This window comes from Corapipo altera, unplaced genomic scaffold (genome assembly GCF_003945725.1).
Source record: "Corapipo altera isolate COAL_440 unplaced genomic scaffold, ASM394572v1 61029, whole genome shotgun sequence".
NCBI classification, from domain to species: domain Eukaryota; kingdom Metazoa; phylum Chordata; class Aves; order Passeriformes; family Pipridae; genus Corapipo; species Corapipo altera.
Genome location: NW_020885027.1, coordinates 497,184 through 513,448, shown reverse-complemented (window position 1 = coordinate 513,448; position 16,265 = coordinate 497,184). Strand labels below are relative to the sequence as shown.

The 16,265-nt window shown below is 44.2% G+C and overlaps 1 protein-coding gene across 1 annotated transcript in view; it reads left to right on the top strand.

Moving 5' to 3' along the window:
* Positions 1-11,665: 11,665 nt before the first annotated feature.
* LOC113959221 (transportin-1-like) overlaps positions 11,666-16,265 on the top strand; it is a 91,068-nt gene continuing 86,468 nt past the window's right edge. The window contains exons 1-2 of the mRNA XM_027668093.1: positions 11,666-11,788; positions 15,281-15,356. Coding sequence (XP_027523894.1) covers positions 11,684-11,788; positions 15,281-15,356 — 181 coding nt within the window. The 5' untranslated portion in view covers positions 11,666-11,683. The remainder of the gene's footprint in view (positions 11,789-15,280; positions 15,357-16,265) is intronic.

Below are 16,265 nucleotides of genomic sequence, written 5' to 3'. Positions count from 1 at the left end.
TCCTGATCACCTTGCACCTGGACTGTCTGACTCTGATATCTGTGTCACATTGGCCGTTCCGACATTATCAGTGACATCATACCTATTGTACAGAGGCACCGGGGAGGGTGAGGTGGACCAGGAGGGCCTTTTGCCTGTTTCCCCAAGCAAGGACTTGCCTACATTCACCTATTCCTTCTGATCTACTGCCCTCTGCCTGGCTGGGGGAGGGTACAGAACCCTTCTTATCTTGGTTTCTTTCTGATGTCTGCTCCTGTCTCAGGGAGGCCAGAGCATAGGTCCACCAGTTGGTCTCCTCCTCAGAGTCCCTGATGCTTCTTAATTTTTCTACCTCTTCTCTTAGCTCTGCCACCAGGCTGAGCAGATAATTCACCTGGTCACACCTCACTCAGCTCTTGTCTCTACTGCCATCTAATATCAGTGCCAGGCTCTGGCACTCCTTGCAGCCTGAGACCTGAATGGCTGCAAGTTTTCATGGGGGCTCTGTCTGTGTTGCCACATCCTTTCTGGTGAGTGCTGAGGATGTCGCTCCCTGCCGAGAGGAAACCACAGCTGAGCTCTTTCCAAGAGGGGAGGGTGACCACCTGGTCTCTAAACTGGAGAGACATGGATTTGATGGGTGGACCACTCAGTGGATAAGGAATTGGCTGGATGGTCACAGGGAAAGTGTTGTGGTCAACAGCTCGATGTCCAAATGGAGACCATTGATGAGTGGCATCCTCAGGGGTCAGTACTGGGACCAGTGCTGTTTAACATCTGTGTCGGCAATGTCGGCAGTGGGATTGACTGCACCCTCAGCAAGTTTGCCGACAACACTGAGCTGTGTGAAGCAGTCGACACGCTGGAGGGAAGGGATGCCATCCAGAGGGACCTGAACAGGAGTGAGAGGTGGGCCTGTGTGAACCTCATGAAGTTCAACAAGGGCAAGGTCCTGCATATGGGTTGGGGCAATCCCAAGCACAAGTACAGGCTGGGCGGAGAATGGATTGAGAGCAGCCCTGAGGAGAAGGACTTGGGGGTGTTGGTGGATGAGAGACTGGACATGAGCCTGCAATGTGCTCTTGCAGCCCAGAAACTAACCGTGTCCTGGGCTGCATCCAAAGCAGTGTGGCAAGCAGGTTGAGAGAGGTGATTCTCCCCCTCTACTCCGCTCTTGTGAGACCCCACCTGAGTACTGCATCCAGCTCCGGGGTCCCCAACATAAGAAGGATGTGGACATGTTGGAGCGAGTCCAGAGGAGGCCACCAAGATGCTCAGAGGGCTGGAGCACCTCTGCTATGGAGACAGGCTGAAAGAGTTGGGATTGTTCAGCCTGGAGAAGAGAAGGCTCTGGGGAGACTTTATAGCACCTTCTAATACCTAAAGGGCCTCCAGGAGAGTTGGAGAGGGACTTTTTACAAGGGTATGGAGCAACAGGACAAGGGGGAATAGCTTCAAAATGAAAGGACTGATTTAGATTGGATATTAGGAAGAAATTCTTTACTGTGAGAGTGGTGAGGCACTGGCATGGGTTGCCCAGAGAAGCTGTGGCTGTCCCATCCCTGGAAGTGTTCAAGGCCAGGTTGGACAGGGCTTTGAGCAACATGGTCTAGTGGAAGGTGTCCCTGCCCATGGCAGAGGGGTTGGAACTAGATGATCTTCGAGGTCCCTTCCAACCCAAACCTTTCTATGATTCTATGAAATCATTATGTAATAAATAATAATATTGTATCATATGACTGAACTCAGGAAGACTGCACTAAATGTTTTAGAATGGATTCTCATTTGATATGCTGGGTGTGAGGACTAATGGTATTTGTTTAAATCAAAGCTTAAGGCACGTCTCCAGGCAGGATGCATTGCAAAATAATGCAGGTATAACTATTCTGCATGAGCTCCTTCAGACAGACACATTTATTCTGTGTTATAAGAGCTTTTATTCTGCTTAGCTTAATTCACATGTCCATCTGAAATGAGAGTTTACACCGAGAGCGCATTAGAATTCTCTTTAAAAGAAAAAAATACAAATCCAATATTGTCAATGTAGTAAAAGACAGGGAAAAAGTTTCTAAATGGTAAAGTAGCTGAGTCTGTCTAACAATTCTGTAATTAGGACAGATTTGAGAAATAATTTTGATTAGAGAATAATTATTTGAAACTAGGTTCAAAACTGCTAGAAGCGATAAGTTGTACTTCCCAAAGGTAGGCTATGGAGGCTATGGCATTTGAGGGATGGGACATCTTCCTACTAGTTCAAATCTCTGGGAGGGTTTTGCACCACTGTCCTATTTCTCTTTTCAGTGCACTGGGACTACAGGAGGGTTGGAGAGGGTATTCTGTTATAAGTCTCCTAACTATTTGTGCTGTCTACATTTGTCTTTTAAGTATCAACTGTCAATTATTATACAGGATGCTGATTAGGAAAATTTCTAATCCAAGTTCTCATTAATATTTGTTTATAATATAATGGAAAACAACAGGAGAGATTAAAAGAAATAGTACTGAGTACACTGTAAGGATACATTCAGAAAAAAATTGAGTTCATCACCCTAGGAAGAAGCAAGACTTAAAGCCTGCCTTGTGCATTCAAAGCTAGTACTCTAAATACTGGATTTTGAATGAAATAGCAATGCTATATATTTTAGCCATTCCTTTTGTTTCTTTGTATGAAAAATGCCAGTAATGCATAATTTCAGCCTGATCTAATGGAACACTCTGATAAGTAAAGGGATGAAAGTATTGGCAACAAAACCAAAGATAAAAATTTTATTTGTAGGCTATTTGTGGATACTTGAGTAGAATGAGACAAGGTTTGTGGAGAGAGAAAGAAATTAAAGATATAGATTAGTTTGTTTGCTTTTAATATTATGCATTGTTGTGGTATCAATGGATTCTGGATAGTGCGTGACATTTGAAGCTTGGATAATAGAGAAATCAGAGATTAGCCTCAGCATTTGTTCAAGACTCGTGTCTTCAGTGAACATTTGTCTTCTTAACATATATATATATAGGCGCAACGTTTCAAATTTATTTCTGGTGCATTCTACTGATTGAGTGGGCTGAACTAGGCCATCATATGTTTTGATGAGTAGTTTTTTTGCTTCTGCCTGGTACTTAGTTTAACATTGATTCCTATTTCCTTTTTACACAAGAAGATTCTTGCTTGAGGGTACTAAGAAACAAAGACAAAGGATACGGAAAGAAACAATTTTCTATTTTTTTATATAATGGTCTTTGTTTTCAATCTGAATTTTTTTCTTGACTCGGTCAGTTAAATTATTTTCCCCTCTCCCACTTCCTCACAGAATTTTAAGGATTAGAGATGGATAAGAATAACTTCAAAGTAATCAGAGAATCACAGAACAGTTGAGGTTGGAAGGCACCACCAGCAGGGTTATCTGGTCCAACCTCCCTGCTCAAGCAGGGTTATCCTAGAGGACATTGCATAGAATGGTGTCCAGATGGTTCTTGAATGTCTCCAGTGAGGGAGATTCCACAACCTCTCTGGGCAACCTGTTCCAGTGCTCGGTCACCCGCACAGTAAAGAAGTTCTTCCTCTTGTTCAGGTGAAACTTCCTGTGCATCAGTTTCTGCCCATTGCCTCTTGTCCTATTGCTTGGCACCACTGAGAAGAGTCTGGCTCCATCCTCTTGACACCCTCCCTTCAAATACTTATAGATATGGATGAGGTGTCCCCTCAGTTGTCTCTTCTTGAGGCTAAACAAGTCCAGTTCCCTCAGCCTTTCCTCATAAAAGAGATGCTCCAGTCCCTTAATCATCTTTGTTGCCTTCTGCTGGACCCACTCCAGGAGCTCCATGTCTCTCTTATACTGGGGAGCCCAGAACTGGACACAGCACTCCAGATGTGGCCTCACCATGGCTGAGTAGAGGGGCAGGATCACCTCCTGCAACCTGCTGGCAATGCTCTTCCTAATGCAGCCCAGGATACCATTGGCCTTCTTGGCCACAAGGGCATGCTGATGGCTCATGGACAGTTTGTTGTCCACCAGGACCCTTGGACAGTTTGTTGTCCTTCTCCGCAGAGCTGCCTTCCAGCAGGTCACCCCCAGCCTGTACTGGTGCCTGGGGTTATTCTTCCCCAGGTGCAGGGACCCTGCATTGGCCTTTGTTGAATTTCATATGGTTCTTCTCTGCCCATCTTTCCAACCTGTCAAGGTCCTTCTGAAGGGCTGCACAGCCTTCTGGGGTATTGGTTGTCGTGGGTGAGAGTGGAAGGCTTAGACAAAATTTATTAAAGAAGCCCTGCCATTGAGTCATGAGATGCTTTCTAAACTACTCCTCAGAGAGGAGCCTAGGTGCAGTTGGATCCAATCTTAGCCTCAGATTTTGTCAATGGTTTAAATTTAAGGAATTATAGAGGTGTGATTGAACCACTTATGTCCTGCAGGTTTTAATGATGGCAAACTGAGAAAATTTATATAAAATTGTGGGGAATCTCGGCTTGACCAAGACCCTTAATATAGAACAAAAAGCTGACTGGGAATGGAGGCCTTGGTCCTGGCAACATGCACCCTGGGAAGAGGAGAAAAACATCAGGAGAACAAGAACACTGTCTCGTGAGAACAAGGACACTGTTCCCATGAGAATAGAGACTTATTTTGAACAGATTGACTGAGAAAAATATAAACATCAAAGGAAAACAAGGACAGATGCGCAGAAACGTGAGAAAGTAGAACTACGAAAGTCCAGCTAAAATCTACCTATTGGCTGTGAGAATTGTAGTTTGTGTATTTAAATTGACCTATCTGTGTAATATATGTGTGCCTAAAGAGCTGTATTTAAGAGGCTGTAAACAGCAGCTCGTGGCTGCTGCTGCTTCCTATTCTTTCCAATAAACTTTCTTGCTGAATATTATATGTCGTAGTCCGTCCCGATCACAACATAAAATTAATCATTTATTATTACAAATGATCAGACAAAAGATCTTAATCAGAATTATTTACTGCACAGTATAAACTCTAAAACTACTAGTAGTATAGTATAAGATAGGACAGCGCACTATATTAAAGCAATTACTGAAGCAATTATATTAAAGGTAGCAAAAAGAAAATAATTATTGAGATTTGATGTAACTCACCCATACCAACGCTTGTGGGGAAATCTCTTTCTCTTAACCTCAGGGAGTATCCTTGGGGGGCGTCCCCACCCAAGGGAAGAATCTCCACACATACACTCCAAGAAGGGTTATGTTAGAAGAACCTGACTGTATGAAATTTGGACTGGACTTTTATAGTATAAAGTGATTGACTGCTAGTCACAAATTTACAGGTCAGTCACCATCTTATCTGTCAAATCCTACTTCAAAAAGCAGGATGCGTGTTTGAAGTTTGGTGAACCAGGCTGGTTTTAGCATAATTCAACACTGAAAACATTACCACAGATAGCTTGCATTGTTTGCATTCTCTGACCGGATTCTAGACCTTATTGGGGTAGGCCCTCCTGCCACATTGGCTACTCCCCCCAGGTTTGTGTTCTCAGTGAACTTGCTGAGGAGGCGCTCTGCCCCTTCATCCAAGTCATTAATGAATAAGTTAAACAATACTGGGCCCAGTATTGAACCTTGGGGGACACCACTAGTGACAGGCCTCTGTGCCACTGATTACAATCCTCTGGGATCTGCCATTCAGCCAGTTCTCAATCCACCTCACTGTCCGCTCATCTAGTCCACACTTCCTGAGTCTGTCTATGAGAATGTTGTGAGAGACAGTGTCAAAAGCCTTGCTGAAGTTGAGGTAGACAATACTCACTGCTTTCCCCTCATCCATCCAAATAGTTGTTTCATCATAGAAAGCAATCAGGTTGGTCAAGCATGATTTCCCTTTAGTGAATCCATGCTGACTACTCTTGATCACCTTCTCATCCTCCATGTGGATAGAGATGGCTTTCAGAATGAGATGCTCCAATCACCTTTCCAGGGACTGAGGTGAGGCTGACTGGTCAATAGTTCCCTGGGTCCTCCTTCTTGCCCTTTTTGAAGACTGGAGTGACATTTGCTTTCTTCCAGTTCTGATTGCCACGGCCTTTCAAAGATGATTGTGAATGGCCTTGCTATGGTGTCCACCAGCTCTCTCAGCACTCATGGATGCATCCCGTCAGGGCCCGTGGACTTGTGGATGTCAAGTTTTCCTAGGTGTTCTCTGACCCAATCCTTGACCAAGGGAATGTTTTCCTTCCAACATTCCTTTGCCCTGGTCTCCTGGGTCAGAGATCCCTGAGGGCTGGTCTTGTCAGTGAAGACCAATACAAGGACGGCATTCAGTAACTGCCTTGTCTGCGTCCTCTGTTACCAGGGACCCCTCTCCATTTACTAATGGGCCCACATTATCCTTTGTTTTCCTTTTGTTATTGATGTATTGGAAGAAGCCCTTCTTGTTTTCCTTGACGTCCTTGACCAGATTTAATTCTAGGCCTTGACCTTCCTTGTCTCATTTCTACCTACTCTGAACACCTCTTTAAATTCACTCCAAGTGTCCTGACCCTGCTTCCATCTCCTGTGCATTTCCTGCTTGTACTTGAGTAATGACAGGAGTTCCTTGTTCATCCAGGCAGGTCTCTTGCCCCCTTTGCCTGATTTCTTGCGCATCAAGATGCATCATTCTTGAGCCTGGAGGAAGTGATCCTTGAATATTGACCACCTCTCTTGGACCCCTCTTCCCTGCATGGCCTGTTCCCATGGGATTTTTCCAAGATCCCTAAGGAGGCTAAAGTTAGCTCTCCTGAAGTCCATGGTTACAATCTTACTTGCTGCTCTGCTTTCTCCTCACCTGATACTGAACTCCACAATCTCATGGTCACTGTAGCCAAGGCTGCTCCCAACCTTCACATCTCCAAGGCCTTCCCTGTTTGTTAGTATGAGGTCGAGCAGCACACCATTCCTTGCGGGATCCTCCACTACCTGTGACAGGAAGTTGTCATCAATGCTTTCCAGGAACCTTCTGGACCATTTGTGCTTTGATGTGTTGCTTCTCCAGCAGATGTCAGGATAGTTAAAATCTTCCACAAGAACCAGGGCCTGAGACTGTGAGGCTGCTTCAAGATGTCTGTAGAAGGCCTCCTGATCAGTTGGCCTGTAGCAAATACCCACAACGGTGTCACTCTTACTCATCTGCCTTCTAACCCATAAGCTCTTGACTGTCATCCACCTCAAGACAGAGCTTGATACATTCCAAGTGTAGCCTCGCATAGAGGGCAATTCCATCACCACACCTTCCTGGTTTGTCTCTCCTAATGTAGTGGGTTGACCCTGGCTAGATGCCAGGTACCCACTAAAGCCGCTCTCTCACTCCCCTATGCAACTTGACAGAGGAGAGAAAAAAAACAGTGAAGGATTCATGAGTTAAGAGCTGGGAGAGGTCACTGATCACCATCACGGGCAAAACAGACTCAAAGTGGGGATATTAATTGAATTTATTACTAACAAGATCAGAGCAAAAGAGTGAGAAGTAAAATAATCTTAAAAACACCTTCCCCCCACCCCTCCTTCCTTGCATGTTCTCCCTCCTCCTTCCCAGCGGTACAGGGGGATGGGGAATGGGGGTTATGGTCAGTTGTTTTTGCTGCTGCTCAGAGAGAGTCCTTTCCCTGCTCCCATGGGGTCCTGTTTGTTTCCAGGCTTTTTCTCTCTTTTCCACTGCAGAAAGATCTTTCTGGGATTTAATTCTGGTCATGTTCATGGAAAGGAAACCTATGTCAGTTTTTCTTAGTTATGGATCTATGGCCTGCTTCTCTTCCTGCTTTTTCCTGTTCTGTCTCAACCTTCCTTTCTGGTTCTATTCCCTTGTTTTCTATATTTAATCTTATTTTTGTCTAGTGCACTTGGTTTCCTGATAAAATTAGACAGATGTAATCCTTGTGTCATAATTTCTGAATAGTAACTTTTGAAGCTCTAATCAATTTCAACCGAATTTGACAGTGGTCCAAAAGTCTCAAAGATAATCAAATTTCTGCAGCTTTCCTGGCAAGGCAGTGGTTAGGGTAATGAGACCCAAATTAGCCCTTCCTTGATTTGCTGGACCTCACCTTTCATCTGCTCCATCTGTGCAAGCATCAGTATGGAGAACTCTTCTGCCCATATGGTTGTGAGCCACGAGCATAGGTTTTAATGGCCTGAGCCTGGCTAACCCAGATCCTTTGCTTGACACTTTTCTGTACTAGAGGGACTGCTCACAAAAACCTCATATAAACTTTTGTGCCTGTCCTTTCCTATTAACTGGTGGCAAGCCTTTACTCTCCCAGGACACTTCTTAGCACCTGGAGACACTTGTCTCTGGGACACATGTTAGCACCTGAGACTGGACAGTTGACTGTAACTTAAATATGGATTTAATTGAAAGCATTGAGGAGGTGAGGTGAAGAACCACACAGCAAATTACCTGGGCCACACTGTTAGGAACCACTAATGTTTCCTGCCCTCGGTGCCTTTGAACAGTTGTAAAGGCTGTGATGTGCAGCATATGTGTGGCACTCATATTGAGTACTATGCTGCAGGAGAGGAAGCAGGAAGTTTTCAGTTGAAGGGGTGTGGTAGGGGGAAACAGTTTTCCCCCTGCAGTTATAAAATGGTAAAACCCCAGGGAGTGGTGACCCTTGAAGTTTTGAGGTTTTACCCAATGAGCGCTTCTGCAAAATATAAACATATCACAAGCAGAACGGAAGAGAAGGTAGTTGTTGTTGGGAGAAGTAGCCATGTTGTAAAGCCACGAGGAGAAAGGGGAGGAGCCCCTGGGGGGCTCTGGCCCCCCAGCCCCAGCTGGGGGGGCTGCAGGGACTTGGAACAGTATAAGGCTGGGGCTAAGTACCTGTGGCTGAAAGCTAAAGAAGTTTTCTTCACCGTGAGTGAGCAGAGACAGAGCAGCAGCAGAAGCAGCATCCAGAGATTGTGGCTAAGAGCCAAGAGATAACTGAAGAAGCAGCAACAAACATGCAGCCAAGGAAGACACAGAGTTGTCTGAGAGAGCCAAGAGAGAGCCAGCCACAGAGAGAGAGAACTAAGCTCAAACAGAGACAGAGTTGGGGTAAGAAACTGAACCAAAAACCCCAAACTCCTTTTGTGACCTTTCCTAAGTGGAAAGGATGGACTCCTACTGAATGGAAGTCCTAAAACTGCAGCAGCACTGCAGAGAGGAGCTAAAAAGCTCAGAGAATGAATGTGGAGAGGGTGACCTTGGCCCTCCTCGCTGTTTGAGACAGAGCACAGAGCTCTGCAAAGGGGACTTGAATCCCCTGAAGATACAGACCGTCACGAAGACCCCCGTGCTTCGTGGTATGACGTGGTGACGTGACCATTGTCTGAGTGAACGCAGCCCACAGAAGATAAGACCCTCGCTTGAAGACGAGTGGTCGAGGGGCTTGGATACCCCCTCGTGTGTACTGGCAGAGATCCAGCTACAGCTGCTGCATGAGAAGAGGATAGATGCCTGCTGCCTTAGAGACATTGCTGCTCTGAGAGTAGAAAGGGACCTTTTCCTTCTTCCCTCCTGGACTTTTATTTGGAGGGGAGAAGAGATTTGATCCATTGTAAATACTTATGTCATGGTAGAGATAATTAAGATTGTATATAATGTATTGTAGTATTTATTTTTACAGTCATTGTAATATATTCCCTTTCCCCCATTCTGAGTCTCGTGTGGTGTCTGGAAAACCATCTCACATTGGGTTGAGATGTGGGAGGGGGTTTGGACTAGAGAATTAGATTTTGGAGCTCTCAAACCATGACAAGAGGGATGTAAGCAGGATGATTGCAAACACAGTGACTAAAAATAAAATTGTAAAAGGTTAAGTAATTACTGTTTTTCATTTTCATATTTTAGACCAGTTTTAATCAGTGTACGTTCTTATTTTGCCCAGTAGCATATATATGATATATACATATATAATATGTATGTAATGCAAATGTATTTATACATATAAAAAGATTGGGAAATCATTAATGAATGGCATGAAATGTAAGCACTCCAAATGCTGGATTCTGCACCTGGGATGGAGTAACACCAGGCTCAATTGGGAGAGAAGTGGCTGGAGAGCAGCCCTGCAGAAAAGGATCTGGGAGTGCTCATCGGCAGCAGGCTCAGTATGAGTCAGCAGTGGGCCTTGGCAGCCAAGAGGGCAAAATGCATCCTGGGGGGCATCAAACACAGTAGAACCAGTCAGTCAAGAGGTGATAACCCCACTCTATTCAACATTGGTGCTGCCTCACCTTGAGTGCTGTGTGCAGTTCTGGGTCCACCATTAAAGAAGGATGTGAAGGTCCTTGAATGTGTCCAGAGAAGGGCAACAAGGCTGGTGAAAGGGCTGGAAGGCATGTCCTATGAGGAGTAGATGAGGACTCTGGGTTTGTCTAGTTTGGAGAAAAGGAGGCTGAGGGGTGACCTCATGGCTCTCTGCAGCTTCCTGAGAAGGGGAAATGGAGAGGGAGGTGCTGAGCTCTTCTGCCTGGGATCCAGTGACAGGATGGGTGGGAATGGTTCTTAGCTGTGCCAGGGGAAGTTCAGACTGGACCTGAGGAAGCATTTCTTTACCAAAAGGGTGGTCAAACACTGGAACAGACTTCCTAGAGAGGCAGTCGATGCCCCAAGCCTGTCAGCATTTGAGGCATTAGATCAATGCCCTTAATAACATGCTTTAACTTTTGGTCAGCCCTGAAGTGGTCAGGCAGTTGGACTAGATGATCATAGAATATAATTGTTTAGGTTGGAAAAAACCTATAGATCATCAAGTGCACTCATTATTCCAGCACTGCCAAGGCCATCTACAAGTCTTTTAAATCCCTCCAGGGATGGTGACTCCACCACTTCCCTGGGCAGCCTGTTCCAATGCCTGACAACCCTTTCTGTGAAGAAATTTTTTTCTAAAATCGTTGTAGGTCCCTTCCAACTGAACTATTCTATTCTATATACACAAAAATTGCTAATTTTGACCTGAAATTTCCTCTGATGTATTTTAAGGCTAAGATACACTAGGTATTGAAAGTAGTTTCTTTTGAGTTTCTTTTCCCCCTTCTTGCATAGTTGGTCTTATTCCCTCTTTACACGTGAAATCGAGAACTTATGAAATCTATCCATCATTAAACCAAATCATGTAGAAGTAAAGCAGACAGCAAAGCAGATACCACGTTCCTAACTCTTGGGTCTGCATTCGCATCCCTACTTCTCCTCCGTGGGCTGCCAGGCGCAGCGGGTGCGGGGCCGCAGCTCTCCCGAGGAGGCCGGGCTGGGGCTTTGCTTCGCCCTTTGCCTGTCGGGGCTGCTGGAGCTTTCTCTCTTGTTTCGGGTGGTGGTGGGGAAGGGCTGTGGACGAGGCGCCCCGTTTTCCGCCGGCCGGAATTGAGGGGCTCGCGTTTTGTCGCCCTCAGGCTCCTGACGGTGTGGAATGCACTAGGGAAAGGCTGACGGCGGTGCCGGCGCGCCCGAGGCGGCTCGGGCGGGCGGGGCGCGCTCGGTGCTAGGACCCAGGAGGACGCGAGGTGGCTCTTACGGCCAGAGTGCAAATTCGCCGTGACTCAGTCCGTGTACAGGAGCAGGTTAGTGCTATCCTTCTGTGGGGCCGGGCTCGGGTAAGAGCGGGCCGGTCGTCACGCAGCTAGCTATCTATCTATCTTGATTGCTTGCTTCTCCCTCCCTCCCTCCCAGCGCCTGCCGCGCCGCTAATCGTGGCCTCTTGTTTAGTGTTTTTTCAGCAAGCCAAGATGGAGCATGAGTGGAAGCCTGACGAACAGGGGCTTCTACAGATCCTGCAGCTGCTCAAGGAATCCCAGTCCCCGGACACCACCACGCAGAGAGCCGTGCAACAAGTATCCTTGGTCGAGGCCTACGCCGCGCGGGCGGGTGGAGCAGGCAGAGCGGGGCCGCGGCGGTCCGGGCGACCGCTGGGGAGGCTGGGGGCGCCGTTTAGGGGCAGCGCGGCCGCAGGCCGGCGCTGTAGCAGGCAGGCAGGCGGCGGCCGGACCTGCCTGGGGAGCCGCGACAGCGAACACAGTGGGCTGAGCCTCCGCTTCTGCGGGTGGCCATGGCGCGGTGTTTGAACCGCCGAGGCGCCCAATAGGCCGCGAGGCCATCTTCCCCCGCCGAGTGTCCGGGGACATGTTGCGAGCCCGGAGCTAAGGTTCGGTTTTTTTTCTTTTTAAGCCCTGTTTTCCGTGTGGCTGCTTTGGTATCTGCTGCTTTCCCAGATTACCCCACGCTGGGCCGCTGCCAGCACCTAGCCCTCATCCTCGGCGGATCCCACCTAGAGGGCTGGGGCGGGGGAGCGGGGGCCTCTGCCTCCAAGCTGAGTTCATAATGCGGCGCGAGGTACCTGTCGCCCCGGCGGCAAAGTAGGGACGATCAGGGGCTTCCTAAACTAACCGGCGCTGGGATTCACCGCGAAAGCCGTAGCTGGTGGGAGGAATGTTCCTGATGGAGCTGCTGGCTGCATGCTCTCGTTGGCCTGCTGGCTCTGACACTGTATTTTGCTATGTTGTGAGGATGTTTCTGCCTGCCTAGAATCCTGAGCCTGAAATACTGTTCGTTACGCTTTTTACGTTTCACAAGAAGAGTGAAATCTACTGTATGTGTCTTGTGCAGCTTTGCAGTGCATTTTGTGTTAGCGTTGTGGATTTTTGGTTTGTTGTTTGGGTGTCAAGAGAGGAAAATTGTACATTAAGACTAGTAGACGCATAAGTCTTGAAAAGCTCTCGTCTACTGTCTCCTGCTCCTTGAGCTAACTATAGAGGTGCTTTAAAATATTTAGAAGTCCTGAAAGGATATTGTCCTTTGAAAAATATGAGTTTAGCATCTTGATCCCTTTTTATTTAAGGCATTTGCTTGAAGGTCTTCACAGAAGGCAACAGAACTTATTTACATAGGTAAGAATATGTATGTATGTTATGTTAGGAGTTTAGCTTGAAGCCAAATTTGCTTGACTTCTAGGCTTTCTTAGCAGATGTGGTCAAACCTTGGAAAGCTTCTGTTCTTACCTGAAAGGTGGAGGTAGTTTTTCACCTTGGTTTTGCAGCTATGTTTCAGACTCTTAAGATGCTATTGCTTCCTTTGAAAAATGATATACAGAAGTGGCTAAGTGTTCTGATAATGCCCCAAACTTAAACAGGTGCTCTTCTTTAGTATTTCAAATACAAAAGTCTTTATAGCAGCAGTGATTATAGTATAGCTTTCATGTAAAATTACATTTTAAATGTCTGCTTCAAATAATGGCATCTGGTTTGTTTTTGAAAAATAGCAGTGTATGTGTAGGATGGACAATATAGGTGATGCTGTCTGTCTTGAATAAAAATTTACTGAACAAAAATGCTGTTAACTGATGTTTGAAATTCTTAAATGGCAGTTGTAACTCACTGCTGTGCTGAAATACCTGTGCTTTCAAGGAGATCCTCATATGCTGGCCTGTAAAGGTTAGATAAGTGGCACATTTTTACCGCTGTATTATCAGTTTGGGAAAATGTTCTAATACAACTGGATAGACCATGTCCCATAATTAAAAAAAAAGTTTCCTTTGAGATTGTTTCCACAAAAATTTGTAATGACTGTTGTATTGTGGAATCCTACTTTAGTAGTATGTCTAATTAGAATGGCAATGGTTTCAAATTTGAAGTGCTTCCCGTCCATAATTTTTTTAAATAAGATTATCAATGTGTTGACTCTCATGCTCTTTGTGACACAATTTTGGCATATTTAGGTGTTTAGAACTGAAATGTAATAAAGTGAGGAGCATAAGTTAGCCCAAACCCTTTGTTAACAAATTATGAATTGGTAAGGCTTTCAAACATTTTTCAAATGAAGATATAGATGTTTCTTGGAATAAAAAAGGAAAATGTTGAAGTGGGTGAAGAAATTGATGAGAAAATATGGCCTATAAGCTATTCTTTGATTCCTAGATCAATTAGAGGGAGAAGAAGAAAAAAATTTTGAAATATGCTACCCTAAATCTTGTCTGTTTCTGAAAGAGCTCTTTGGCATGGCATCTTTGGCAACAGTATTTGGATATGTGTTTATTCATTTCTAGGAGCCATGTAGAATGTTCTGTATTATTTTTCACTTGCTGTGACCATCCTGTTTACTTTTCATCTCATTGTGTTTCATAGCAAAGGAGCTTGTGGCTGTGATAAGTACACTTTACTGTCTTATTAAGTGGAAAGAGGGCAGGTTTCTCTAGACTGCTTGATATAAGAAACCTAAATATCTAAAAATGAAGTTTTTTAAGTTTGTGATTGAGACACTGGCTATTGATCATTGAAAGGGCCATCAATGTCGACATAAATATATTTGGCTAGGGTTTAGCAACTTTTAATATTTAGAGATTTAGCTGTACAGCAAGTAAAGTAAATGCCTATGAAGCAAATCATCTTACTACCTCTAAAAATAATTTTTTGTTAAATGTCTTAATTTTTTGCCATACTGATGATATCTAGTAGGTTTAGTAACTTAAAGCTGGCACTGCATGCTTATGATTTAAAATATTGTTGAGCATAATAGTAATTAATACCAGGGTGTGAGAACAGGATACAAGGAGAATGCCAGATTGCTGTTCTAGCCAAGCAGTTGCAGAATACTTAAAAATTTGAGGCAAAAGTAATGAAAAATTTTATAAAAACAGGTATGTACCTTCTATCTATTCAGAAACATAATAATTCTTGCAGTTGCCCCAGAGAACATAGTGAAGAGGCTGGTATTGCTATAAGATGCTTATTCAGAGAAGTGTCACTCTAGAAAATTGGTTTGTGTACAGTATTTTTGTTTTAAAGAGACCATGGATAAACATGAACTTCTTTGTACAAATATCTGGGCATTTACAATTAAACAGCTTCTCGTAGTTGAAAGCTCAGACTGTGGCTAGTTAGCATCATAAAAAGGTATATGACTAATATTAAAGTGAGTAGCTTATCAAAATCATCATAGCTGTTGTATTTTAATGCTGAAATGCTTTTATTTATTGTGGAGAAAAAAAATGGTGTTATGTGATTGTGTCTCAGTGGATTCCTTAGGTTTTACTGGCTTTTAAGTGTAAATATTGACATCTAAAACTGTACAGATGAACGTAGGGGGTTTTGGGAGGGTGGGGATTTCTGTATCTGTTCCTGGATTCTTTTCTAAGATTTCAACAAAACTAAAAAGCTACTGCTTCAGTATGAAAATTACAGCAATTGTTTTCAGAATGTTCATACTCTGTATGTTGTGAGCTTATAGCATTTTGAAATGATGCAGTAGTGCATAACTCAATCATAGTATTCAGAAAGCTATAAATGCTGTGTGTGATTTTAATTTATTTCCTTAACAGTTTTTCTCTTCAGAAACTAGAACAACTCAATCAGTATCCAGATTTCAACAACTACCTGATTTTTGTTCTTACAAAGTTGAAGTCTGAAGGTAAATTTTTGAGACATTGTCTAGTTTATTCTATTTTCTTTTAATTTTATTTTATCCTCTTGGGAATCTTTGTGGAAAAAGATCTGATAACATGTTGGTGCTTGTAGTTTCAGTCTTGAAATAGATTCCATTCTAAATGTCCAATGAAATCTTAAAAAAAATGTGGGAGCATCATACTTCTATCAGACTACAGTGAAATTGTGGAATAACTTTGCACTTCATGGTGATGAATCATGACTATACATGTTATAAAATATGCTGCTAAATCCAGTTGTGACTGTGATCTTCCTAGTAATCAATCTGTTAAATATTTTGAAGATCACTGTCATGGTTTAAGCCCAGCTGGAAATTAAGCACCAGGTAGTCACTCACTCAACCTCCCTTCCCGCCTCCCCCCCCTGCCCTGGTGGAATGGGAAGGAGAATCAAAGTAAAACTTGTAGGTTGAGATAAGAACAGTTTAATAATCAAAAAAAAATATTGTAATAATGGTAAATGCTAATAATAATGATAATTAAAAGGGAAAAACAAGTGATGCACAATGCAATTGCTCACCCCCCACTGACCGATGCCAGACCCCCCTTCCTAAACCCAAATCAACTGCTCTTCTGGGTAACTCTACGCAGTTTATATACTGGGCATGACTTTCTATGTTGTGGAATATCCCTTTGGCCAGTTCAGGTCACCTGTCCCAGTTATACTCCCTCCCAGTTTCTTTTGTGTACCTCCTCATTGGCAGAACATGAGACAAGAAAAAAGTCCTTGACTTAGGATAAACACGACTTAGCAAAAAAACAAAACATCAGTGTGTTATCAACACCTTTTTCATACTGAATCCAAAACACAGCACTGTAACAGCTACTGAGAAGAAATTAACTCTACCCTACCTGAAACCAGGACAATCACAGAC